Here is a 27,999-nt window from a genome sequence, read left to right on the forward strand (position 1 = left end):
ACCCAGAAGACTCATGAATAGTAAGTAGCCAAGCAGATCTCGCTCCCTGCAGAGGTAGTCTTTGTCCCAAGAGTCCTGTGAGGGAACACAGCTACCTCCTGTGTGACTTGGGACAACCACTTTCCCTTTGGGTCTCCTTCCCACCCTGTCCAATGAGGGGTTGGTTTAACTAGACCATTTAAGCTTCCATGACTCATGCCCAAGTTCAACCTAGTATGCTTTGGCACTGTTTTATTTTACCTCAAAAGACCCTGAGGATCAAATTTGATTGACAGGACCTGAGAACAGGAAGGACAAGTGTGGTTCTGGTAAATGGCCCAGAGGAGAAAATCCGCACCCCCCCTTTTCCTGTTCCTGGGTGGTGATAGGGAGGGGATATGAGGCAGAGCCTTTGCTGGGCCCATGGGCCCCCTGATTGGACAGTGGTGTCCCTTGGCAGTGACTCTGCAGAAGGCTCCAAACACGTGCTGGGATGCCTAGGGGAGCTGACCACCCAAAGCCCCAGAGAGAGCTTCAGAAAGTCACACCACCCTCTGCCAACCACATGGCCTTTCAGCTCAGGTTTCCTTTGAAAATTACTTTAAAGGACTTGCCAGCTGGAGGCCTCAACTCACCCTGCTCTTTGAAAAGGGAGAAAATGATCCCTCTGCTCCCTTAGAAACTTGGCAGAAGAACTTAGAAAACAGACAGCTTCAGGAATGACAATTCACAGGCCTAAGGGAGACTGGCCTCAGGGTCCCCTTGCTCCACGAGCTCATCTCCAAGTCTGTTTATGTAGCATTACTATTTAATAGGAGAATGAAGGGCCAGGGCAGAGGCTGGGTGGTGTCCCAATAAAAGGGATGATCAAAGGTTAAGTGACTGGAGCCAACTGATGATCAATAGTAAATAAAAAGAAATCTCTCAACAGATAAGCCAGGACAAAGGGAACATAGAATTTTATTACAAAATCATGGCATGAATGCAAGTTTTCACAAAATTTCATAAATTAAGTCCCCAGGATGTTCTTCTCTGCTTCGTGGGGATTTTAGAAGAAAGGATTTTGAGGACATCGGAAGGAGGAGTACGTTGGGGAAGGACCCAAAGAGGTGGGTGGTTAGATTTAGGCAGAGCTATTTAGGAATTGGAAGAAGTAGGATGGAAAGAATCCTCTAGTTAAATGTCTCCTCTGATCCGAGAAGGGACTGAGTCACAAAAGGCAAAGAGACTTGTGTACTGCTGTCCAGCGACTGGATTGAGAGTGGAATAGGCTCCATACCTCAACCTAAAGAAAAAGTGAAAGCAAATATTCTATTTTGGAAAAGAGGAAATGGAAGTAGTGACTTGCCTAAGGTTACACAACGAAAAGTGTCCAGTTAGTCTGAGTTCGCACAACTAGCTGTCAGTAGAACTTCAGCCAGTGAAGTTCAATCACGAGGCCTTAGGCTGCTTGGGAGAAATGAGTTGTTTTCTCTAGAATCTGGTTTTCTATTTCCTTCTTTGCATCACTTAGATTAGTAATTAGTAAAAATTGTCTCATGTTCTACCAGAGGCATTCTTTGGAAAACACTTAAGAGGAATGGAAAGACAAGCAGAGAGGGGGGCTGACCCCTGGGGAGTAGCTGGGTGATATTAATAGAGGAGTACTAGAGTATGTCCCTAGAACTGAGGGGACCCTCTAGTATCAGCTTGTCATTGTTTGGGGTTTCTGGTCTTATCTTCCTAGGAGATTTCACCTCTTTTACAACTATTTTATATTGAGATCCTAGCTTCCATGCTCTCTCACCCCTGTTACTGTACTGGTCTGTGTGAGCCCCTATTTTCTGTAATCCAAAGAGCATAATTTTAACTGGAGCCCAGGCCTCTAGGGTGTTGGCATTTGGAGAACCCTTAAATATTCTTTGACTAGGTCCAAGTGAAGGCTGAGCCATGCTGAGGTTTCTCCAAGAAAAAAAAGTGGTTCACTCAAAATATTATGTCCATTTGGAAAGACCGTCGCTCCAATTCCTAAAGCAGAGTCAGGAGGCTTCTAAAAGGTACACATAGGCCTCGCTGCCATGAGCACACCCAAAGTAGAATTTAGAGACATCCATGTGCCTTAATCAGAAGAGGAGAAAGCTTCAGTAGATGCCAAGACCAGAGCTTTGGACCCTAGGAAGGAGCTTGGAGCTCCTGGAGTACCATATTGGCTCTCAAGCCTTTGGAACTTACTTCCTTTATTCAATTACTTGTACCCCAGATGATCAGTTGTTTAGCATATCTAAGAGATGAGTTAGGCCTCTCCTTCCCTTTTGCACACTAAGTAGGAAAGTTGGTTAAACAGCAAACATGCATGGAGTCAGAATCACAGAATATTGCAACTGAGGGAGCTTAGAGATTACAATTCTTTTATGTAGTCAAAGACTAGGCCCAGAAAGGAGAGGTGACGTGTCCAAAGGCTCACTCAGAATTTTTAACAGAGAGATCACCCAACTCTTGGTTAGGTTTGTAACATGGCCCAGTCCTCAAACAGTTTGCAATCAAGTTGGGAAAACAAAACAAGGACAATATGGAAAATATCAAGGAAGCACCCAAACATACAAAGTTATAGACAATAAGTGAAGCCTCTAAGAATTTAGGGCCCTTGAGTAGGGGATGCTGTCAATGGCAAATTGTTCTTTCAGGACAGTAGAGGGTAGACAGCCTTGCTGAACAGGTGGTCTGTGGAGAAGCCTTCTGAGTTTCAAGTGTCTCCCACCCTTTCTGTGGGGCCGCAGTGCCCCCTTCTGTCTAGATAGAGATGTCCTCCTGGATATCATCAAGAAGAACCATCTCTGGAGGTGTATTACTTTGCTAGGGCTGCTGTACTACAGTACCAAAAACCGAGTGGCTTCAACAATAGAAACTTATTGCCTCCCTGTTATGCAGGATGCAATTCTGAGACCAAGGTGTCAGCAGAGTTGGTTTCTTCTGAGGGCTTTGAAGAGGAATCTGTTCCAGGTTTCTCTCTCCCCTAGCTTCTGGGGACTTCCTGAACATCTTTGACCTTTCCTGGCTTGTAAACGCATCATCTCTATCTCTTTGTCTTCACCTGATAGTCTGTCTTTCCCTGTGTCTGGACACTCCCAGACCCCTACTCCATATAAGGACACCAACTGAAATTTTCTGTACAGCAAAGGAATCAATCAATACAGTGAAGATACAAGATATAGAACTGGAGAAAAATTTTCCAAACAATGCATCTGACAAAGGGTTAATATTCAGAATATATATTTTAAAAAAGGAAGGAAAAATGAGTTCTGAACTAAAACCACGGGCAAAACCCTGAATAGACATTTCTCAAAAGAAGATGTTCAAATGGCCAACAGATATATGAAAAAAAAAATAATGCTCAACATCATTAATAATCAGGGAAATGCAAATCCAAACCACAATGAGCTATTGCTTTATCCTTCTCACTAAAAAGACAAAAATAACAAATGCTGACAGGGATGTGGAGAAAGGAGAACTCTTATGCACTGTTGGTGAGAATGTAAATTAGTACAGCCATCATGGAAAACAGTGTTGAGGTTTCTCAAAAAGTTGGAAACGGAACTACCGTGTAATCCAGCAGTCTCACTCCTGGATCTATAAAGATCCAAAGGAAATGAAATCAGTATGTTGAAGAGACATCTGGGCTCCATGTTCATTGAAGCAGTGTTTACAACAGCCAAGACATAGAAACAACCTAAATGTCCATCAACTGATGAGTGAATAATGAAAATGAGGCACATAAACACAATGGGATACTATGCAGCCATAAAAAGAAGGAAATCTGCCATTCTTGGCAACGAAGACAAACCATTATGTTATGTGAAATCAGCCAGGCACAGAAAGACAAGCGCTGCATGCTCTCGTTCATATGCAGAATCTAGAAAAGTTGTTGTTATGATTAGCTGTGAAGTGTCCCCAAAAGCTCATGTAGGAGACAAGAATGTTCAGAGGTCAAACAATTGGGCTGTGAGAGCCTTAATCTAATCAGAGTGTTAATCCACTTGAATGGATTAACTGGGTGGTAACTGTAGGCAAGTATATGATGTGGCTGGAGGACGTGGGTCACAGGGGCCTTATATTTTATCCTCCCTGAGATAAGCCCTCTCTGTCTCCTGGTGGCCTTGTCCTGAGCTGTTTTCTTCCTTTACACCTCTGCCATAGTGTTCTGTTTCCCATGTTGGCCCAGAGTAACCGTCAGCCGTCTATGGACGAAGTCCTCTGAAACTGTGAGCCCCAGATAAACTTTACCTCCCCTAAAATTGTTCTTGGCAGGTCTTTTGGTCACAGTGATGAAAAGATGACTAAAATATTGGTCTTATGGAAGTTAAGAAGAGAATGGAGGTTGCCAGAAGCTGGGGAGTTGACGGAGAAGGGTGAACCGTGGAGACGGGCCACAGGTACGAAGTTCAGTTCGGAGGAATAAGTTCTAGTGTTCCCACTATAGGACGGCTCTGGTGAACAGCATTGTTTTGAGTATTTCTAAATAACTAAAAGGGAGGTGTTTGGATATTCTCACCAGAAAGATATGGTCAATGAGACAAATCCCACCATAAAGTACAACTGTAATGCACCAATTAAAAAAAAATGTGGAAGAAATAGAGTTAAGAAAAAAAGAAAGAAAATGATAAATGAGATGACGGATATGCTCAATGTGCCAATTTGATTATTACACAAAGGACACATGTATCAAACATCACACTCTATGCCCTAAGTCTGTACAATTATGTCAATTTAAAACAAAGAAGAATGCTAAAAAAAAAAAAAAAAAAACAGCTGAAGACTTACAAGCCATACTGGGTTAAGGTTCACCCTAACATCCTCCTCTTAACTAATTGCACAACAGCCCTATTTCCAAATAATGCCACATTCTGAGGGAGTAGAGAATAGTTCTTCAAAACGGAAATTTTGAAGGGGACACAGTTCAATTTATAACAGGGACTGCTTAAGAGAGATGAATGGTGATATACTCTCAGAAAAAGTATCACCATCACTGCTCTTTAGCATATTCTCCCAGTTGCTGGGGACCAGGGAGTTGATGTTTGGAGCACCTTCTCCTCATCAGGTTTTCCACGCATGGTTGCTGGCACCTCACAGTAACTCATTGAGGTGGGTGGGCTTTGCCTCTTATTGGTGAGGTGAATGGGTTGCAAAGAGGCCATGACACTTGACCAAGGCCAGAGGGCTTCACTTCCCCATCTAACTAGTTCTGTCTTTCAGTCTTTCTCACCTCAAAAGAGAACTAAAGGACAAAATAGTTGTTCTCAGTGAGTGGCCACACTTTGTTATACAGATGTGAGAAAAGTCTAGATCCAGGTAGGTTTCTAAATAGGAATCACCAGGAACTTATATACCAGACCAGCACAGACTTGATAAAAATTCATTGACATGAACTGGAGATTATTATAGCTCATCATATTTAGAAAACAGAATGAACAGTTTGAACTAACCTTAGGGATCTAATCTGGTAGTTTTCTGCCATGCAAAGCTGTTAGACATATTGCTGATGCTCCCCAGGTGATTTTAAGGTGTATCAAGGGGGTGAGAATCTCTAGTCTAACCTAATTCCATCATTCAGAAAAGGAAACCCAGTGACATTAAACAAAATTATTATCTAAGGACTAGAAAATGACTTTCCAAATGCCTGTACCAGTGTTATTTCCACAAAAATCACTCACTGCATGCTTCCCCTTTTCCAAAAAACTTAGTGCAATTCTTAAATGATTGCCTTCTTCATTTATTTTCACATATCTGATCACTTCTTTGTTTTGACCCTAAAGGGAAAAAGCTCAGATCAATGGGTAGAAATGATTAAAAAGGCAGAGCTCAGCTCGGTAGGGTAGATGATTTTCAAGTAGATGTCTATAAAGGGAATGAACTATGGATGAGCCCTTTGTTAGCTTTCTTTACTATAATAAATACCTGAGATGATCAACTAATAAGAGGAAATGTTAAATTGTAATGCAAAAAATGAATAAGAGAAATCATGTATAATGACATAATTTGGCGTGAACATACTTTATATACAGTTGTGCTGTGAATGGATAATTATGAATGTAATGCATTCCACTATTGTCATATATGTAAGAAAATTTAAAAAAAGTATTCAAACACACACACACACACACACACACACAAAAAGAGGAAATGTTTACTTTGATTTATGGTTTTTATAGGTTTCAGTCCATGATTGGTTGACTCCATTGTTTTGGACCTGTGGTGGTACATCATGGTGGGAGCCACGAAACTTGTATTGATCATGAGAAGAGACAGGGAATACAAGCTGGCTACTACAAGTCTCAATAAAGAAGGGTCTCCATCATAAGATCATGGGCTCATTGTGCATAGGGTTGGACAGAGCTGCATTCGTTTCTGGGCAAAGCTGTCTATAGCATTTTCCCAGCATGCCCTGGCTTAGGTTTTCATACATATCATTTTGATAGTGAGACAGTTCCTTATCTCCTGTCATTTCTGCCTGGTACATCCAACCCTTAAGTCACATGGAAAGATGCATAATTTTTCAAACCTTCAGTGTCTGCCTGTGTCACCACCTTTGCCAGGTGTGTCCTTTTCTTCATTTACTCTTCCCTAACCCCTCTCCTCAAGATGGAGAATTTATTCATCCTGGAAATCAAGAGAATATATACAGGTTTGCTGAATGGAAGAGTGAGAGAGTCTGCACATGATTAAAGATTCTAGTTTTGTTTTTTGATAGTTCTTCTGGCATCTGGTTTTGAGGCCATTTTACTACTACAGTCTAAATAACAGCCACAAGGTGGCAGTGTAGGTCAACCAGTGAAAGTTTCAAGTGCTGCATTTTCTGGCTCCTGGGATGGTGTGAAAGGGCCAGTGCTGCTCCTTAGAGCAGGTCTCCTTTGTGTTCCTATTTCCTTCCTCGCAGAGCCATGCAGCAGAATTGGCTGGTGACCTGTCAGGAGCAACTTGAGGTCATCTGGTTGCAGAATATCTCCGGGCGGAGACCTACTTGTGTTTGTAGATTTCTACCCTGAGTCATTCTTTTGAGTCTCGGGTCTCTGGTTCACCTTGAAAATGAGGGGGTCATATTAGCAACTTTCAGGAAAAAGAAGTCAATCTCTAATAAAACCCTACAGGAAGGCAGGGTCTTATGAGATTTGACTAATAACTAGTATTACAAAATTGACGGGTCACAAAAAGCCTTTCAAATCTAAGAGCGCCCCTAATCCTCACCACAGTCTTGCTCGTTAAGCGAAAATAATCCCATCTGTCAGACGGAGAAACAGAGGATAAGAGAATAGAGCCAAGGAACACAAGGCTAGTGAGTGGCAGTGGAGAAAGGAGCATTTGCCTTCTGACTGCAGTTGGGACCTTGCTGGCCCAGATGGTCCCTTTGCACTTTGTACCCTATCTTTGCATAATCTTGGGTGTGACATTTCTAACTATGCAAGAAGTCTGAGAAGAGAATTTAGGTTTCCAGAATTGGAATTCTCTTAGGATTGAAATAGCAAATTCTGAAAAGAGACAGAGAGGAAGCCATGAAGACATGCCATTGAGCTTGCCACCTACATCTCAGTGTTGTCCATGCTCTGGATGTCTGGCCCGTAGGCTGTGCTCTGGGTACAAATTGGACCTTCACTGCTTCCCACTTCAATGATGAGAACTGGAGGGGTGTCCAGAAGTATTGCTTTCTAGGTTTCATGGGTCACTGAGGGGGACCTTGCCACAATGAGACCCAGCAAACAGCTCTGGCCTTGGCTCAAGACCAGTTCTACTGTTGACCATCTCCTGGCCTTGGTCAGGAAACTTATTCTCCCTGAATAAATAAGTCCCTGAATAAAAAAGTCACAAAAAAAGTCACAAAGATGATCTCTTTCTGAATGTCCATTTCTAAATGTAAATAAAAAAGTCACAAAAATGTTCCTTTCTGGGAACTGTTGACCCTAGCTTTTCCAGTCTAGTTAATGGGAGACTGAAGTAGGAAATTGCTCTGTTTGGGGATGTTCTGGGAATGCAGAACACTCATTGAGACCACAGGGCACTGTGCCTATTATCCCTCATCTTCCCTGCATTCAGGAGACCAGCACTTACCCACCTAGGACTTCAGGTTTCCCTAATCATGCCTTTTAATATTTTCACAATTAAAAAGGGGTTTATAAATGACACTAGTTATCAAAACTAAGCTATTTAGCAACTTAGGACTCAAAGTTCCTATATGTAATTTTGTTGAGATACATTTTTTCTATTTTTTAAAGTGATTTTTTAATCTATTTAATTTTCAAACTAATACATGTTAAGTGCAGAAAACCTTGCAAAACAACCATGACAAAAGTAACAGTACTGGAAAACATTTATCGAACACTCATATTCATCCCAGGGACACTTCAACATTTTTAAATCTTAAAATAAATATAGATTCACAAGAACTTATAAAAAGTGCAGAGAGATCCCACATACTCTTCTCCTAGTTTCTCCCATGGTAGTGTCTTGCATATATACATTACAATATCAAAATCTGGAAGTTGGCACAGATGGTATAATTTACTAACCTTATTTAGATTTTGCCAGTTTTACATGTACTAGAGTGTGTGTGTGTGTGTGTGTGTGTGTGTGTGTGTGGGCACATGTGCATGTATTTATAAGCAATTTTACCTCATGTATAGTTGCATGAAGCCATCACCACCATCAGGATACACAATTGTTCCATTACTACAGAGATCTCTTTTACTACCTCTATATAGTCTCCCTTTCTCCTCCTTTATCCCTAGTCTTTGGCCACCATTAAGCTGTTCTCCATTTCTGTAACTGGTCGTCTTGAGAAAGTTCTACACATGAAATAATTATTACTAAATATCATTATTGAACACTCACTGTGTGTCAGGAACTGTTTTAGTTCTGTACCAGCATAAACTCACAATCCATTGCAGTAGCCTCTATTATTATCTAGACTTGATAGATATGAAAACGGAGATCATTATTCAATTTTATGCAATCAGTAACTGGCATACTTGGGATTAACATCTAGATTTGGTTCTAGAATCTGAGGCCTTAATTATAAAATACTCTCTCTCTCTAAATAGATACAATATGAATTTTTAAAAATTAAATACAGGATGGCATAATTAAGAGTAATTAATGTTAGCTTCAGAAAATTTTATTGGATTGTTACTGTATTGACTTTATTTTCTAAGAATAATGCTATTAAGTTAAAAATCAATAATAAAAGTGGAACTAGAAAAATTCCACATTTCTAAAAACATTTTAAAAATGTTACCTCTAAACAACTCATAGGTCAAAGGAGGGCAAGAGTGCATTTGTCAATTGTTCCAAGGCTGAAAACAGATGAAGGTAATTCTAACCCTGTCCAGACTGACTCTCTGGGGCAGGGACCATGTTTCAGGCATTCTGATATCCTTAGAGCTTCATCCAGTACTGAGCATTAACAGGGAGGCAATAAGTGCTTACCCAGTGGATTTAAAAATAGACCCCAGTGGCCCTGTCTGGATTTCCTTGGATCTTTCTGTACAGACAAAGCTGGAAGATACTGTGAGCCATTGGAAGCAAAAGCACACTGAAACCAGGACAGAGGTGAATAGAGACAGGGAAGGGTAAAGATATCTCTTCTAGGATGGGAGAGACTGCTTTTCATGATGCCTTCACACACCCCAAGGTGCAGCAGTTAACAGGGCTTAGGTATCAATTCCATTGAATCCTGGAAACAGAAAATCAATGCTTAGGAACTAAAGTGATTTACTCAGGGTGATCATAAGTTTGAGTTGAGAATTTCGGTCTCCAGCTCCCTAGAGATAGCTGTAAAATGTCCACAGAGTGGATTTTGACATTGCAGGGGATTTCTGCCAAGACTTATAGGAATCTTCCAAGTCAAACATACAGAAATGTTTGCAAAGGCTTTTTAGCTTTTACTGGAATCATGTTTAGAGACAATCATGATATTTTAGTTAGGATCTTCCAGAGAAATAGAACCAGCAGGATGTGTGAGTGTGTGTGTGTGTGTGTGTGTGTAGGGGAGGTATAATTCGTCTGCATGTATAATCTATGGTTATATTATACATACACATATACATATCTATTAGATATCTCATATGGCTCATATATATCATATGTATGTATATACATTATATTAGATGATTCTCAGGGTTTTCTACAGAAGCAGTAGCAATAGAATATATATGTATATATATAAAAATATATATACACATGTGTGTGTGTATATATATGTGTGTGTGTGTGTGTGTGCACATATGTGTGTGTGTGAAGAGAGAGAAAGAGAGAGAGAGAAAGAAAGATTTATTATGAGCGATTAGCTCCTGTGTTTATGGAGGGTAAGAAGTCACAACCTGTCATATGCAAGCTGGACTCCAAAGCTTGTGGCATGGAGTGACAGTTCAGTCGTCAGGCAGACAGTGAATGTGACCTTCCTCCATTGCCTTTATGTTCTATTCAGGTCCCAGTGGATTAGATAATGCCCATCCTCAGTGATGCCCTGTATTCACTGAGCTCACCAATTTGAATGCCAATCTCTTCCAGAAACACCACACCCTTAGAGACACACAGAGAATCAGTGTTTAATCAGTTATCTGGGCACTCTTGGATGTGTCAAGTTGACACAGAAAATTAACCACCACTTATGGGCTACCAAGGCTTGTCCTCATATCTCAACTTAGCCATTTTAATGAACTTGATGAAGTCTCCTCCCTGTTTGGAAAATAATTTTCATGCAGAGACAGTGTCTTCGTAACTTCACAGTATCCTACCTGTGCAGCAGGACATGGGAGCCACAGTATGATGCCCTGAGGTGTCCTCAGCTATGTGCTGAGGCGCTGGAGCCGTCTTCCCCAGAGGGCACTCATGAGCCAACTCAGGCTCACAAACAACATCTGTACCTCATAAACTGCTCTGTACCACACTGGGAAGATATCAGTGCTATAGACCTTTTAAAGGTAGATACTATAAAATATTAAAGTATATATAAATACTATAAAATATTATAACCCTTTGGTTACACATTTTATAACCAAATGGATTCTGAATTTTTAATAATTGATAAAAATGAGGGGCAGAGAGAGATAAGGCATAGAGAATGTGGAATTTCCATTTAGTAGTTATTTTTTTGTACTGTCTGAATTTTTATAATTCATTTATTACCTTTAAAACTGGGCCTAGGCAAGAGCTTAGTGGAAATATACACATGGTTGGTGAACCACATTGTATAGGGCCAAATCCTGAAGCTCACTTATTAACCATGTGACTTCTGGTAAATAACTGAACCTTTCTGAGCCTTAGTTTCTCCTTTGTAAAGCTGGGATTGTAATTTTAGTATACACTACTTCAAAGGATTCTTGTGTGATTAAATGAATTAATATATGTACTTTGAAAACTCATGTCACATGGGAAGCATTTGATCACCATTAAATTTTATTATAATTAAAGTTTATTAAGTCTCCCCAACACTGCACCCCAGTATTTTGGGTGAAGAAATAGTCTGCTGTTTCCTTGACCAGTTCCTGGGGACTCAAGTTGCTGCTTCTGCAATTTCTTGCATCATACAAAGTCTCTTGGAAGAATGACCTGAAGTCCCACGTGGAAACCACAACTACCCATGAGTTTGACATTGTTCTCTGGCCAGTTATTTCAATAGGTCCCCTTGGATATTGCAACCATTCTGGACTGAATCTTTATTGCCTTTCAGAGCATGTCACAGGTTGGGCAATTGTTGTGGATCCTCTACCTGTAGGCTGTACTTTATTATCACCAAATTTACTCTCTATTTTCAAACTTCCTTTCCCCCCTATCTATCAGGATAAACCCACTTTAAGATTCTTTTGTACTTCTGTATCTTTTTAAATAGTTATGACATTTAAGGCACTTTGATGGATATATATGCTGCAGATGTCTGTTGTAGTATGTTAAGAATACTGAAGACTGAGTAATTTATCAACAAATGCAAGTTTATTTGACTCATAGTTTTAGAGGTCGAGGAGTCCAACAGCAAGTCACCTGCACCTGGCAAAAGCCTTGGTACTGTGCAATCCCATGCTGGGTGGATGAAGGACAAGAAAATGGGGAAGCCAGGCAGCTGTAAGGGACTGAACTCACTTTTAGGACAAGCGTACTCTCGTGACAACTAACCTCAGCAACTTCCAAGATAACAATTCATTCATGAGGTCCAAGATCTCATCATCTAATCACCTCTTATTAGGCACCACCTGCTAACATTGTTGCATCAGGGATTTAAGTTTCCAACACATGTACTTTGGGACACACATTCAAACCTTAACAGTGCTGTGTTCATTTGACAAATGCTGTTGTACTAGACAGACTTATAAACATCTAATGCATCCATTTCTTGTTCACATGAAGCTCCATTGGGGAAAATGGTCCACAGAAGCTTTATTGACAGTATAAACTCATTAAGAAAATTTAATATTCCAACTCTATTATTTACTTTCTAATATAAACATTGTAAATTATTTATTTTCTCATGACACTCAATCCAATAGGTCTCAGTTGGGAGTGCATATAACAGAATACTCTGTGGAGTCTTTTTTGGATAATGGAGTGAAGGTGCTTGCTTCCTTCTTCAGAAGAGTTTAGTTTGCAAGGAGCTAGACAGACCAGAATCCAGGACTGGTATGTTTTGGGAACAGCATTGTAAGGCATCAGTAGGGGAGCATGAGGGAGGTTGGGGGTTGCAGGAGTAGAATACACTGAATGTGTCCCATTATCAACATGCAATTAGATTATATAGTTCAGGTTAAAAACATTTCAGTGATTCCACATCTCCTCTAAGACAAAGTCTTAACTCCTGAATGACATAAAAGGAAAAAAAAAACCTTTATAATTCAGGTCCCACATTTCTTCAGCCTCAACTTTGATCATTCTGTATGATCAATGTGCGGTAAGTGATATGGAGCAATTCTAGGTAATTTCATATTCTACGTCTTTGCCTATAGTTCCTCCTGCTAAGAATACATGTATCCCCCTTCTTTGTTTAACTGTCAATTGCTCATCCTTTAAATGTATGATCATGTACCACCCTTTCTGGAACATTTTTGACTTGCCCTCCTGTTATGACTCCATGTATTTTCCAAAGAGATCACAGCAATATATCCTGACTTGCATCTTCTACCTTTGATCTTCTTTCTATCCAAATGTGGGATCTGCATTCCATTACCTTGAATCTGGGCAAGGGTGAACGTGTTGCTTTGTGACTTGAGACTAAGTCATAAGAGGAGGCAGCTTCTGCCTGATTCTCTCAGGACCCTGGCTGTTGGAACATCATGCTGTGAGGAAGCCCAGGCTATGCAGAGAGGCCTTGAGTCAGTTTTCTGGCCATAATCCTAACTGAGCTCCTAGCAAAACGGCAGTGTCAGCCACCAGGCATGCTAATGAATGAGCCTTCAGATGATTTTTTTCAAGATTACTCAGTTCCTTTAACTGGAGAATAGCATTAGAACCCAGGTGTGTGTAGTAGGTATGGAACCCAGGTGTGTGTAGTAGGTATGCTCATTGCTACTGAGACATGTCATGTTTAAAGAAGTAATCACTCTGCCTGAAATGAACTGAGGCTTGCATTGGCTTTTCAAGCCTTCCCACTGTAAAAGCCTGTCCAACTATGATTGTCAGGTGTTCTGGCTTTTATTTGTGGCTGTTTCTTTGTTTCACTAGCAACAGGTGTTTGGGACTTTTTATTCCTATTTGTAGGTTTTCCCGTCAAATTCTCCCTTTTCATGCATCTTTTGAGTTAATGTTGGGCCTTTGAAGAAAGGTGGCTGCCTATTTGAATGTGCCTCCAAAGTTGATGTGTTGGGAACTTAATCCTCATGCAATAGGGTTGAAAGATGATCAGGCCATGAGGGCTCCTCCCCAACAAGGGGTTAATGTGGCTAACACAGAAGTGGGTTTGAAGTTGTGAGACTGGGTGTGTTACAAAGATAGCCCAGCCCCCTCCATGCTCTTATGCATGCTCTTCATTTTGTCCCCTCCATCCTGGGATGACCAGCAAGAAGGCCTTACCAGATGCCAGCACCTTCATGTGGAAACTCCCACCTTCTGAAATTGTGAGAAATACTTTTTTTTTTTTGTAATTGTAATTACCCAGTCTGCAGTAGTGTCTTATAGTGAATCCAAATGGACAAAGACAGTGGTTTTTTTTTAAATGATAGTGTTTATAATGCATATATCAGGAAAGTTTGAATTAACTGCAAAATAGAGAACTTCATACACTTTGACTCTAAATGTAAAGATATTGGCTTATCTTTGAGGTGAGAAGGCATTTTTACACCACGTAGAGTGACTCACTACAGTTGTTTGAAAACTGGTGAAATAAACTGAAGGATTTCTAGCATGTATAATCTAACTAGCAAACCCTCATCTCTCTGGAGACTCTGACCTATTGACTGTGTATCTCCTTGTTCCCAACTCAGAGCTAAGATGATGTTTAAATCTTCACTGGGGGATTTTGATGAGGAGCTGCCTATCTATGGGATACTTGTCCAATTTTACACCACATAAATATTTTTCAACTTTTATGTAAGAGAGAAGTAAATATAGTGCCCAATCTTAAGGGTAAATGCAAAATAAACAACTACACCTCCTTTCCCTTACCACACTCCCATATAAATTGAGGTCTATAATCCATTCTGGTTAAGTTAATTCTACAAGGAAATAAACTGAGCTATATGAGTCTGGGCCATAGAGCATTTCTGGCTCTGTATCAAGGGATCTCCATCAGTCTGTGGAAAGTGGTTTTGTTCCTAGAGATGCTCAAGGTAATGATTCGTTTGATTTATAGTCTTGCCTCCAGGAGAAACCCAATTTGAGTGAGTCTTTCCCAAGTGTAAATTGAAACCTTCTGGCAGGCCCTGATGCTAGGAAAGTTTCACTTTGCAAATGCAGGTTCCAGGAGAAATGCACTTTAAAATAGCCTGGGATATTAATAAGTACTGATTTGCTTTCTGTCATTCTATATTATAATTACCTTTTCAAGAATTTAATATAAGTGAAAAAAATTATACATTCACACTCTTGTCTTTAGCTTCTTTTACTGACCATTTGAAATACTGTTTTTGAAATGCATCCATGTGTATCTCAATAATCCATCTCTTTTATTTCTGAATAATGGTGAAATGTATTTGACACAGTTTATCTATTCATCTGTTGATGGTCATTTGGTGTGCTTCCAGGTTTTGGCTATTATGAATAAAACTGCTTTAAAATTATGTATTTGTGTGGACATACATCTTTATTTCTCTTTGGTAAATGGCTAGAAGTCGAATTGCTAAGTCACATGCTAAGGGCATGTTTAACTTCGTAAGAAACTACCAAACTGGTTTTTAAAGTAATGTACCATTTTGAATCCCCACCAATGAGCACATATGAGAGTTCTAATTGCTCCACATCTTTTCAGGAGTTGAAATTCTCAGTCTTTTTGATTGTAGGCCGAGTGGATGGGTACTGGTACAATTTTGTGATTTTAATTTGAATATCTCTAGTGACTGATGATATTTGTTTAGGATTTTTTTCTTGTGTTAATTTTTTCTTTGTAAATGTAATTTTAAAAGTGCAACAATTCTCTAGTAATTCTTCATGTTAATAGTGTTTTATTTTGACAGTAATAATTTATGTTTTATGACTTCTCTTAGAACTGAATTTCAAAATGATGATAAATTTATAAACATCTGTCTGTATTTAAAGACCTTTGGTAATACTTCAGAGTTCAACATCAAACTGTTGGTGACAGGAAATTCTGGCCCATTTACCAAGAGCTACTATTTGCCAGGTTCCACGTCTCAGAACTATCTCCTCTGATTCTCCATGACTCACCTGCCTAATGCCTTTATCAGAGTAGGGGCTATTGGCTTCTCTAGGCCTCTTTCAGTTTTAAAATATGACTATCCTAATGAAGTGTTCAGAGGTGCTATTGCTAGAGGCTGGTATTTTGGGACCATCTGAAAAATGGAAAGGGGGGTCTTTCCAGGTGTGTGGGGGTAGCATCCATTTGAATTAAACAGCACAATACATCACAGAGCCAAAAGAGTACATGTAGCATATAGATACAATTCAGAGACTGATTACAAATTGACAACTTGAAAAAAAAAAAAAAAGAAAAACTGCCCAGCTCAGAAACAGAATTTTGCTGCCCTCCTGGAAACTCCCTTCCCCTAGGACTTAATCACCTACCGTCACCTACCTTCTTTTCTCCCCAGAGATGACTGTTATCCTCACTTTTCTGATAATAATTTCCCAGGCTTGAAGAAAGTCTTTGTTGTTCTAAAACAATACAGTTTTGGTTTTGATTTTTTAAAAAACTTTAATGTGAGTGCATTATGTGTGTATATGTATTTCTTTTGCTCACTGCTGTTGTTGTGGTAGAAGTGATTAATTTTTATGGCTCTGTAGTGTTCCAGTGGGTGTGTCCATTGTTTGGCTGATGGACATTTGTGGAGAGGAATGGAGAGTAACAGAATTGAATGAAGGGGAAGGGAATGGGAAGAGGGAAATGGAATGAAATGCACTAGAATGTGATTTGGGTTGTTATGAACAATGATCCTATGCACTTTATCATGCACGTAATCAGGTGCTTCCCAAAAGGGTTCTATCAATTTCCACTACCTTTGTGTGACAGTGCAGGTTTTTCCATCCTTGCTAGACCTTGACATTGTCAGACATTTTCATTTTTTGCCAATCAAGCAGTGTCTAACAATACCTTATTGAAGTCATGATTTGATTTTGTTTCTTAATTCACTCAGACTTTTAAAAACTAGACATTGAGTTTTTTATACTTAACAAATTTGCTAATATATTTGCATTTATATACAATATCTGATTTTCTTGTGTTTTGGGGGTGGAGAGAATTTTTTTAATTTGTTCTTTTTAGTTGTACATGACAGTAGAATGTATTTTAGCAAATTATACATACATTGAATATAATTTATTCTACTTAGGACCCTATTCTTGTGGTTGTACATGATGTGGAGTTACCCTGGTAGTGTATTCAAATACAAGGTTAGGAAAGTTATGTCAGATTAATTTTACTGTCCCTGCTATTCACCTCCCTGTCCCTTCCCTTTGTCTAATCCAATGGACTTCTATTCTTCCCCTTCCTATCCTCCCTTGTTTTTGATTAACATCCACATATAAGAGAGAACATTTGGCTTTTGGTTTTTTGGGACTGGCTTATTTCACTCAGCATTACATTCTTTAGTTCCATTCATCTACTGGCAAATGCCATAATTTCATTTTGTTTATGATTGTAATATTCCATTGTGAATACATACCACATGTTTTTAATCCATTCCTCTGTTGAAGGGCACCCAGGGTGGTTCATAGCTTAGCTATTGTGAATTGAGCTGTTACAAACATTGGTGTGGCTGTGTCACTTTAGGATGCTGATTTTAAGTCCTTTGTTTATAAACCCAGGAGTGGGATAACTGGGTCAAATGGTGGATCCATTCCAAAATGATTTTGGAATTCCAAAATATAAAAAAATATTTTTTTGATGTATTATGATTTACTTCTAGTTTTTATTCATTTCTGCATTCTTTTGTGTTATATACTTTCTAGTAATTACATTATTTTCTCTTTCTTAAAAGTTATATGTGTTACTACTCTAATATTTCATCTCACTCCAGTCAGAATGGCAGCTATTAAGAATACAAACAACAATAAGTGGTTGGAGAGGATGTGGGGGAAAAGGTACACTCATACACTGCACTGCTGGTGGGACTGCAAATTGGTGCAGCCAATATGGAAAGCAGTATGGAGATTTCTTGGAAAACTAAGAATGGAGCCACCATTTGACCCAGCTATCCCGATCCTTGGTCTTTACCCAAAAGACATACTTCAGGGACACAGCCGCATCAATGTTTACAGCAGCACAATTAACAGTAGCTAAACTGTGGAACCAACCTAGATGCCCTTCAGTTGATGAATGGATAAATAAAATGTGGTATATATACACAGTATAATACTATTCAGCATTAAAAGAGAATAAAATCATGGCATTTTCAGGTAAATGGATGAAGTTGGGGAATATAATGCTAACTGAAGTAAGCCAATCCCAAAAAACCAAATGCCGAATATTTTCTCTGACATAAGGAGACTGACTCATAATTGAGTTTCGAGAGGGGAATGGAGGATTAGATAGAGCAAACGGAAAGGGAGGGGGCATGGGGTAGGAAAGATGGTGGAAAGATGGTCATACATGTACCCTAAGTACATGTATGAAGACATGAATGGTGTGACTCTACTTTGTGTACAACCAGAGATATGAAAAGTTGTGCTCTATATGTATAATATGAATTGTAATGCATCCTGCTGTTATATATAACAAATTAGAATAAAAACAATAATAAAAAAGTTATATGTGTTGTTCCTATTCATTTAGTAGTTATGATAAGTACCCATCTCTAAATCAAATCAATACCTTTACCCTCCTCAGCAAGGCAATTATTCTTGAGTCCTGTGGAAGTGGTGGCTGGGTCTGGCTTGCTTCCCACAATAACTAAGCTGAAGATGTGCTTCTAGTTCTCAGGGATTTCCTATTATACTCCTTTTCTGTTTGTGGTCCTGGGCTTGGTTGTCTGTTGTACTGGGTCCTCTGAAGACACTTTAATTCATGTAATTTGGAAACTGCCTTTAGAGCCAAAGCAGCTTTAGCACTGTGCTTGTGGATCTGGGTCCATTTCTTTAGATTTTGGCTTAATGTGTGGTGAGCCGTTTCTGTGAACTGTGGCCGCCATTACAAGATGGCGCTGGTTTCCCCTGTAGTCTGTGACAAACAACTCCTTATCAGAATGAGTTGGCACGCTGTGACTTGGCACCCTATGAGAAAAGTCCACGTGGCAGTTGTGCATTGGGGCTTTATCTGCTTTATTAAGGCTGGGACACACGGGAGTAGAAGTAGTGGCAGTAGGAGTAGCAGTAGAAGTAGTGGCAGTAGGAGTAGCAGTAGAAGTAGTAGTAGGAGTAGCAGTAGAAGCTAAAAGACATGTCAAAACAAAGGCCTGAATAAACTGCTGAAAGAAGAAAAAGTATCAAGGACCTGAATAAACTGCTGAAAGAAGATTCCTGAGTTGCGTCTTCCTTGCGGGCAAGGGGTCGCGACATTAATGGTGATTTATTATCTTATTATATAATTGACACTTGTATAAATAATATTTTAAGCAACATTTAAAAATTATGGTCAACAAAAGGGTTGGTTCTTATAATCAAGTCCTCTGATAACTGGAACCAGACAGAGTAGCAGGCTCACCACCAACTTTGAGAATACTGTCCTCTGGAACAATCACAGTAAGGCTTACAAGCTGTGGTGTTTAGTACATACTTCTTATTTTGTTAATTACCACTTTGAAAAAATAAACATGTCTCTCTGCCTAACAATGTAATGAAATTTTGCCAGGACTTCAGGGCTCGATCCTCAGGGGTCTAGATTAAGGTTCTGCAACATGTCTGTACTGACCACAGCTTCCCATAGTCTGTTAAACACATGTGCTGTCAGAACAACAGGGCAGCGATCTTCCTGGGGAATCTGTGCCTCTCCTCTGTGGGTTTCTCTTTTACTAATATCACAGAGAAACTAGTGAAAGAGTTAGCCTTAGAGTTCAGGGTTTCTGAGTACACTGCAAAATAGAACCTGTTTTGTTCCATTGTTCCAGGAGGGTGCTTTGGTGGTTTTTATTATTCAAAATATTCAGACTCACTCTTGAAAGTGGCCCTCCCTTTGGCAGAATCATACTTCTCTGTTCCATTGATGGAAGACTTCATTGTGTGGCTGGCTTGACCAAAGGAATGTGAGAGGAAGTAATGAGATCAATTTCTTTTAAAATAATTTTTATATATATTTTTTAAAAATTTTCCTTGTTATTTTTAGATATGCATGATAGTAGATTGTGTTTTGACATATTATATATACATGGAATATAACTTATTCTAATTAGGGTCCCATTCTCATGGTTGTACCTGATGTGGAGTTTCACTGGTGGTATATTCATATACAAACATAGGAAAGTTTTATCAGATTCATTCTACTGTCTTTCTTATTCTTATACTCACTCCTTTCCTTTTGTTCCCCTTTGTCTAATCAAATGTACTTCTATTCTTCTCCTCCTCCCCTTATTGTGTGTTAACATCTGCATATCAGAAAGAACACTCGACATTTGGCTTTTTTGGATTGGCTTATTTTACCTATCATGATGTCTCCAAATCCATCCACTTATTGGCAAAAAGTCATAACGTAATTCTTTTTTTACAGCTGAGTAATATTTCATTATGTGTGTGTGTGTGTGTATGTGTGTGTGTGTGTGTATCACATTTTCTTTATCCATTCATCTGTTGAAGGGCCTCTAGGTAGGTTCCATAGCTTAGCTACTGTGAATGGAGCTGCTATAAACATTGATGTGCTGTGTCACTATAGTAGGCTGATTGTAAGTCTTTTGGGTATAGACCAAGAAGTAGAATAACTGGATTAAATGGTGGTTCCATTCCAGGTTTTCTGAGGAGCAATTCATTTCAGAATGAGAATGAGTGCTTCTTCATGCTTCCTTTTCACTCTACCATTGTGACAGGGATGGTCCCAGAGAGGAGTCAGAGTTATTTGTGTGTGAGTTGAACCTCAGCTCATTCGAGGTTCTCTGAGTATAGTTAAGGAACTCTGATGGAGGCCTTTAACTTCTTGGACAAAAGTCAGCATTGGCAGTACTTGCTAAAAGTATTCCCACCTGAGTTTGAACATCACTTTACAGCAGAGAATTCTATGTTCTTCTTTGCTGAACCGAGTCACTAACTCAACTCCCTTCTCTCTTTTTTCTTGGCATGCATCATTCCCTTCTTCAACCCCAATTTTTAAAACTTATTTGCATTCCAAAAACAGTGTGATAATTCTTCACCAAATCTCTGTCTAGGATAATAAGGCCTTGAACAAAGTATAAAGTCAATAATAGCCACTTTTTTTTTCAATTGCAATATATATTTTAAACTGATACATAAAAAACTTTTACTGTACATATTTATAGGGTATTACATGATGTTTCAATGCATATTTATGCTGTGTAATGTTCAAATCAGGATAAGCATATCTATCTCCTCAGACATTTATTATTTCTTTATGATGAAACATTAACTTTTTTTCTTCTAGTTTCTTGAAAAATACAGCTCATTATTATTATCTATAGTCACTCTACTGTGCATTTGCACAACAGAACTTCTTATTGCTTTCTAATTTAGTGTAACAATGGCCACTCTTACTAAAGACTCTAGCATCGTTGGGGTGCTGGGGAGCATTATGCATAGATTTGGGACCCTGGGATACCAGCAGCCATAGAATGTAGCCTGCTTATGTTTGCTTTGCCTGCTGCTGATGGAAGAGCAGGTATGAAATTGTCCCTGAAAGTTATTCCTTTGCTGGGCACTAACTTTTGAGAGCTGTGATCCTGTTCTGACTGTGTGAACTCTCCTGAGCCTTAGAAATCACCCTCTACTTCACATGGACCGTGCCCTCTCTGAGTTCTGCATTCTGGGTTTGGAGAAGCTCTCCTAACACCTCTTAAAAAAGATTCCCAGGGGGCCTTGGGGTTGTCTGTAGCGCTTTATGTGGTTATTTGAATTGCAAAGAGGCAGGAAAGAGAAAACTTAGTTTTTGTTTCCCTGGATTTGTTTCTTAGTAAGGAAAAATCATGAATCACTAACTTATTATATTCAACCTTCCTCTTTCTCCTCCTCCTCCTCCTCCTCCTCCTCCTCCTCCTCCTCCTCCTCCTCCTCCTCCTCCTCCTTATTTTTTGGCCTTTGGTACCCTGTAGGTCACCATATTCTCATCAGTAACAGTGGCTGGCAATGGCCAGGATTCTTGCAAGTTTTGGAGTGGGTGGGTAGAGGGTGAAACAGTTCCTTCAAGACCATGGGCTGAAAGCTCTGGGATAGGGTTATATATCATTTTCAGAAATCCCCAGGTGATTTTGATTTACCCATTTTCCTAACTCTTCATTACTTTATCACTGTATGATCCACATTGATGTTTCTTATATTATCTTGACAAGTAAAATTTGAGTAATGAATATTTTATAAAAGTATTTATTAATCTAAATGGCACACTATCCTTGGATCTACTCCCACCCTTGCCAATTTTAGTTTCTAGGATCCTGGAAAACATTGTTTTATTTTATAAAGGAAAAAAATATTTCTAAGAATACCATCTAGATTTAAAATCAGGCAGCAAAATATAATGAAACTGCTCATGTATAATGGGGCCACAGCTGTAGATATACATTAGAGAGCTCTTAAATTGTTAGTTCTGGAGCAACCTAGTGCCATTCTCAGATAATCAAAAAAGGAATTGTGCTCATTGATTGTATCACAAGAAAGTTTTTTTTCTTGAGTGAAAATGGTTCTGTTGTACAGAAAGATAAATGATATTGGTCTCTGCTTAAAGGTATCATACTCTAAATTAAACCTGATCCTAGGCCTAAGGGGATTGCATCATTTGAGAGAAAAACAAAACCAAACCAAACAAAGCAGATGAACCCTGACAATTCTCTCTCTTCTGTTTTTCCCTCATTGCCATTTGTTCTGGCAACAACAGATGTGGCTTCATTCTGCCACATGGATCAAGTTCAGGCCACAGAGGCTCCTCTTGACTTAGCTTAATTCCTGGGAATCATGGGTCCCCCATCTCACCTGGTCTTGAAATTGACTCCTGAGATCCCTAGTGAGGATTGAGCTCCCCAACTTGAGGTCTTGGACATATAGTATCCCATCTCTGAGCCTCATTTGTCTTAAATCCGTTTCAAGAAATTTTGGTTAAGAAATGAAAAGTTCGGTGAAGAAATCAGATTTGAAAAAATAAAGGGTCCCTCCTAAAGCTGTTGGTAAATGGCTGTAAATACATTTTTATCTTTTCTGAGGTGTTTTGTTTCCAGCCTGCTTGCTGTCCTTAGTGTTACTACTCATCCTGCCTCTGAAGCCTCTCTCAGGGCCCTGATCTCCCCGGGGCTTCCTTCCTTCCCACTTCTTCATTCCAAAAAATTCAATGACAATTTTCCTGAAAAACACTTAGAATCAAGTACCATGTCTGGAACCCAACAGTGAAAACAACCCTTTTCCTATCAAACCTTTTCAGTTCCATGTGATCCTCACTCTGTGTGTCTCCCCAGGTCTAGAGATCCAGGTTTCCAAGTTAAGAACCATAAGATGACTACACCTGGCAGAGAAACTCCCAGCAGCTGTGGAGCTGGGGTAAGCAACCACAGGGCCTGGACTTTTCCTTGCTCAAGACTACTTTCCCCCAGGGGATTTCCTTTCTCTGGCTTATGCAAATTTGGAGTCAGGTCCCTCTAGTCTCTAAGTATTTACATTGAGCATTGGAGCTGTGGTACCTAGTGGCCTGTTCTGCAGCAGTTGAGGCAGCAGAAACATTTAGCTCATAACTAACTTGCTCCTCCAGCATCTGTCAGCCAGTGTCTACAGTGAGGAACTCGATGTGGGCTTTAAGAATTCTGTGACTATGAATTTACAATGTTATTAAGTGCTTTACAGGGTGTGTTGAATTACATTCTACCTCACCAACCCGTCTGAAATCTCCCTGAGCCAAGGGACCACATGTTACTTCTCAATCTCCCTGTGTTAGCTCAACAGGGTTGTAATAAATGAACAAATGGGCTTGGTTTCAGAAGGCCTGGATCTGCATTCTGGATGAACCACTTAGGGGCTGAATAAGCTCGTTTCCTGATCTGACTTGGACAGCACACAGGTCAAGCAACTTGTTCTTGGCACATGGTAAATGATGGTCATAGCACATTGATTGGTTGGGAAGAGCAGGCTCTGCTTATTGCTGTTTCTCCCTGACTCCCTGGAGTGTCATAGTTACCACAGCATGAATGTGGAGAAAACCTGGAAGGTAGTAGGGTAGGGCAGGGCCATCACATAGTGCCTGCTTCCTGAAGACCCATGGAGGCCTGGATGAGTATGGTCTGGGTTTGGTCTTTCCAGCCTGCTTGCTGTCCTTAGTGTCACTACTCAATTCTGCCTCTGAAGCCTCTCTCAGGGCCCTGGTTCCCCTTAGGGTTTCCTTCCTTCCCAGCCCTGGCCCTTGGTGCCCTGGCTTGCTGCCATGGTAACAGCTTCCAGGGTGACAAAGGAAGGAGCTGGGTCCTGTTGATGAGGATTTTCAGAACAGAGACTGAGCTGTGCTGCACCCATCCAGACTCCCTCTTTATTCTCACTCAAACTTGCATCCCTGCCAACAGGACCATGTGTACCAGCCTGACCATTTGTGAGTGGAAGAAAGTCTTCTATGAGAAGATGGAGGTAGCAAAGCCGGCTGACAGCTGGGAACTCATCATAGACCCCAACCTCAAGCCCAATGAGCTGGCCCCTGGCTGGAAGCAGTACCTAGAGCAGCACGCCTCAGGCAGGTGAGAGGCCCAGTGGGGAGAAGCCCTGCATGCAGCCCCTGGGTCACAGCCCTGGGCCACCATCCAAGGAGAGACAGAGGTGGGGCTGTGGTTACTCTCACTCCGTGTTAATTCAGGTTGGGGAGCAGAGAAAGGAGTCCAGGTGCTCCACAGAGGCCCTGGTCCTAATGGTGGACTCCCTGGGTGGCACTGGCAGGTTACATTTCATCTTTGGGTCTCTGTTTTCCACAATGAACAAAGAGCTTCAATGCTTCTGCAATCTCTGTCAAAGTGTGGCTGGAATGGAAAGAAGGGGTTCTGAGGTCCACTGGAAAAAGAGAAGCTGGTCCTCTGGTCCTAGGTCTGCTTGTTCAGTAAATTAAAGGCAACTTGATTTGAATACAGGAATAGTTATTGACCATCAGTTATGTGATAGAAAATAGCTCTATATCTAAATAGCTCTGTGAGCTTGGGCAAGTCTCTCTCTTCTCTGGCTCTCAGTTTCCACATTTGCAAAATGAGGGTGGTGGCCTTAGATGATGATCAATCAGATGTCTTTTATTTCTCTTATCTATGAGTTTGTGACAAAAAGGCTTAACTTTGGGTAGGACTTCCCTTAGATCATTAAGGCCCAGGGCCTGTAATTTGGAACTGGTCCACAAAATTCCCTGCCCAAACTGTCTCAAGCCCACCAACAGGGTATCTGCACAGGTCTTTGAATCCCCTTCTATGTCTGTCTACACCTCCAAAACACCTCCACCACCTACTATCCTCCTTGGGTCTTTGAATCCCCAAAGAAGACAGTAGGTGGTGGAGGTGTTTTGGAGGTGTGGACAGAACATAGAAGCAGAGACTGGGTTGTTCACACTGGTGTATATGTGAAGCCCCTTGTGGTGCATAATGGTTCTAAGGGTGGAAACAGAAGGAGGTAGGCTGTAGGTAGGGAGTTTATTTTAACTCTTGCTTCAAGATCTGCAAACATTAGATTGAACCTGCATTTTTTTTTCTTTCAGTACTTGAGATTCTCCAGGGACAATTTACCATGGAGCTACAACCCTAGCCGCTGCCCCCCCCCTTTTTTTTATTGATACAGGGTTTAAATTGCTTAGGGCCTCACTAAATTGTTGGGGTTGACTTGCACCTCCTGAGCTGGTAAGATTACAGGCATGAACTACTGAGCTCAGAGAAAGTTAAGCTGTTTCTTAACTAGCTGTGTGTACATGGATGACTCTCTCATTCTCTGTGCTTCTATCTCAACTCAGTAAAGTAATTTGTAACTAATCCCCACCCCCTTACCCAGGTCTAAAATGTTTTGATTTTAGATTTGGGGTCTGGCTTGAGTGAGAGGAAACATTTTGTATTGAACTGTATTGGATTATTTATTTTTTGTATTGGATTATTTAAAAAGGTGTTGGTTGGGCATGGTGACACACATACCTGTAATCCCAGTGACTTGGAAGGCTGAGACATGAGAATCACTAGTTCAAAGCCATTCTCAGTAACAGCGAGGCGCTAAGCAACTCAGTGAGCCCCTGTCTCTAAATACAATACAAAATAGGGCAGAGGATGTGGCTCAGTGGATGAGTGCCCTTGAGTTCAATCCCCAGTATATATATAAAAAAAAAGTATGGAAGGAGAAGACTGAAAACATGAAGCATTTGAGTTTCTTGGAGGAAGGAATGCAAAGAGGTGGAGACTTGGGTGTGAGGACTCAGGATTTTAGGAACTGAGTTGGACAGGTTCTTGTTTCCTCTTGGCCTCAGGGCTCAACTGGTGTTGTTCCAGACTGGTTGCCTGTGGCTCCCAGCTAGCCTCAAGGAGGTTGGAGAAAGGCTATTCCTATGCTTATTCTCATATGCATATACTCACTTCATCTTTGAGTTTTTCTATGGGGTGTGTGTTGGGGATGGGCTTCTGTTTCAGGGCCAGTCAAGCTCCTCGCCCTGTCAACCCTGTTTCAGGTGGTGCTGAGGACTGTTCTGTGGTCATGTTGTTAGAGGCCTCCAGGGATCAGGGGCTGGCTGATTTATCTCTTACCCTCAGCCTGGACTGATTAGTGCTTGAAATACAGCACAAGCTGAGTGGTGCCTGCTGGGCTGAATTGAATTCATCATCAGAGGTCTTTCAAGGCCATTATACACTGGGTGTAGAAAAGGCCAGAAACAGCCCAGTGGACACCAGACAGCATCTGAAGACTCAGTCACAGGGTCCTAGAAAGGGTTCATCTTAGGGATGGAAGGCACTTATCTAGAGGTAACAAATGTCCCAACACTGGAGATGTGCAAACATTGGTGAGAGCAGGAGGAGTGGGGATTGGCTAGATGAGCCCCAGGCCTCTTCCTCTGCACTTCCCGAGGCTGGGACTCTAGAGTCCCAGGTTAGACAAAGTGTTCTGTATATATGTGTATGAGAGGTGATGATGGAATAAGTATCTAGATCTACTTTTCAGGTGCTCATTGAGAGGCTGAAGTGGGATCTAGTGATTACTTGTCCAGGGACAGGGGAGAGTTTGTTGTCAAGATATAGGGATCAGACTTGGTAGTCCTTCTGTAATCCAGTCTTTCATCACCCCCTCTGTCCATCCTTCTCAGTGGTTTACTAAGGACCTACAGTGTACCAGAATCTGTGCTTAGCTTCTCTTCTCCAAGCAAGCAAGGAAGATGCATGAGTCAGATGGTGCAGGCCATCCTCTTTATCATAGTTACAGGAAGGCTGAGTGGAGAGACCCTTATTGGATACCATCACATTACATTTCACAGATGGGAAATGAGGCCTAGAGAAGGGGAGTCACCTGTGTAGCATTCAGGTGCAAACCCTGCATGCATTAGGCTTGGGAAAGCTGAGGGGCTGCAGGAAGGCATGCAGAAAGCTCACTATAGACCACTGCTGGTTGCCAGATGGCTCCAGTGCGAGGCTCCTGAGAGTGCTGCCCTAGTCCCAAGGGACCAGAAGGAAGTGGTTGCTGGCCAACCTCAGTGTGTTAATGAACCTGTAAGTGGTAAACACTTCCATTCCCAGGCTCAGGTGCACAGGCCTTTCCTTTCTGAGTTTCCCAGGGTGGGATGTCACCGGCAGGCTCATCTTTTCCATTCCTCCTTCCCCATCCTGCAGGTTCCACTGTTCCTGGTGCTGGCACACTTGGCAGTCGGCCAACATTGTTATTCTCTTCCACATGCACCTGGATAGAACGCAACGGATGGGATCAGTGCGCATGCGCATCTTCAAGCAGCTTTGCTTTGAGTGCGGCACCGCGAGGCTGGATGAGTCCAGCATGCTGGAGGAAAACATTGAGGGCCTGGTGGACAACCTCATCACCAGCCTGCGCGAGCAGTGCTACGAGGAGGACGGCGGCCAGTACCGCATCCACGTGGCCAGCCGCCCTGACAGCGGACCACACAGAAGTGAATTCTGTGAGGCCTGCCAGGAGGGCATCATGCACTGGAAGCCCAGCGAGAAGCTGCTGGAGGAAGAGGAAACAGACGCCTTATCCGATACCTCCAAGCCGAGGGCCCAGGCTGCCTTGGGCTACAACTTCTTCTCCCTTCGCTGGTGTCTCCTCTGGGGCTCCCTCTGCCTGCTCATTGTGTACCTGCAGGTCTCCTTCCGCAGCCCCGCCTTCTTTTAA

General features: G+C 41.0%; 1 protein-coding gene across 1 annotated transcript; it reads left to right on the top strand.

Annotated features, from left to right (window-relative positions):
• Positions 1-9,535: 9,535 nt before the first annotated feature.
• Rtp2 (receptor transporter protein 2) lies at positions 9,536-27,999 on the top strand. Its single transcript, XM_026389416.1, has 4 exons — positions 9,536-9,552; positions 23,136-23,217; positions 24,228-24,395; positions 27,486-27,999. The coding sequence occupies exons 3-4, from the start codon at positions 24,232-24,234 to the stop codon at positions 27,997-27,999; spliced, it is 678 nt and encodes a 225-aa protein (XP_026245201.1). The 5' UTR covers positions 9,536-9,552; positions 23,136-23,217; positions 24,228-24,231.

The sequence above is a fragment of the Urocitellus parryii genome, chromosome 2 (genome assembly GCF_045843805.1).
Source record: "Urocitellus parryii isolate mUroPar1 chromosome 2, mUroPar1.hap1, whole genome shotgun sequence".
NCBI lineage: Eukaryota > Metazoa > Chordata > Mammalia > Rodentia > Sciuridae > Urocitellus > Urocitellus parryii.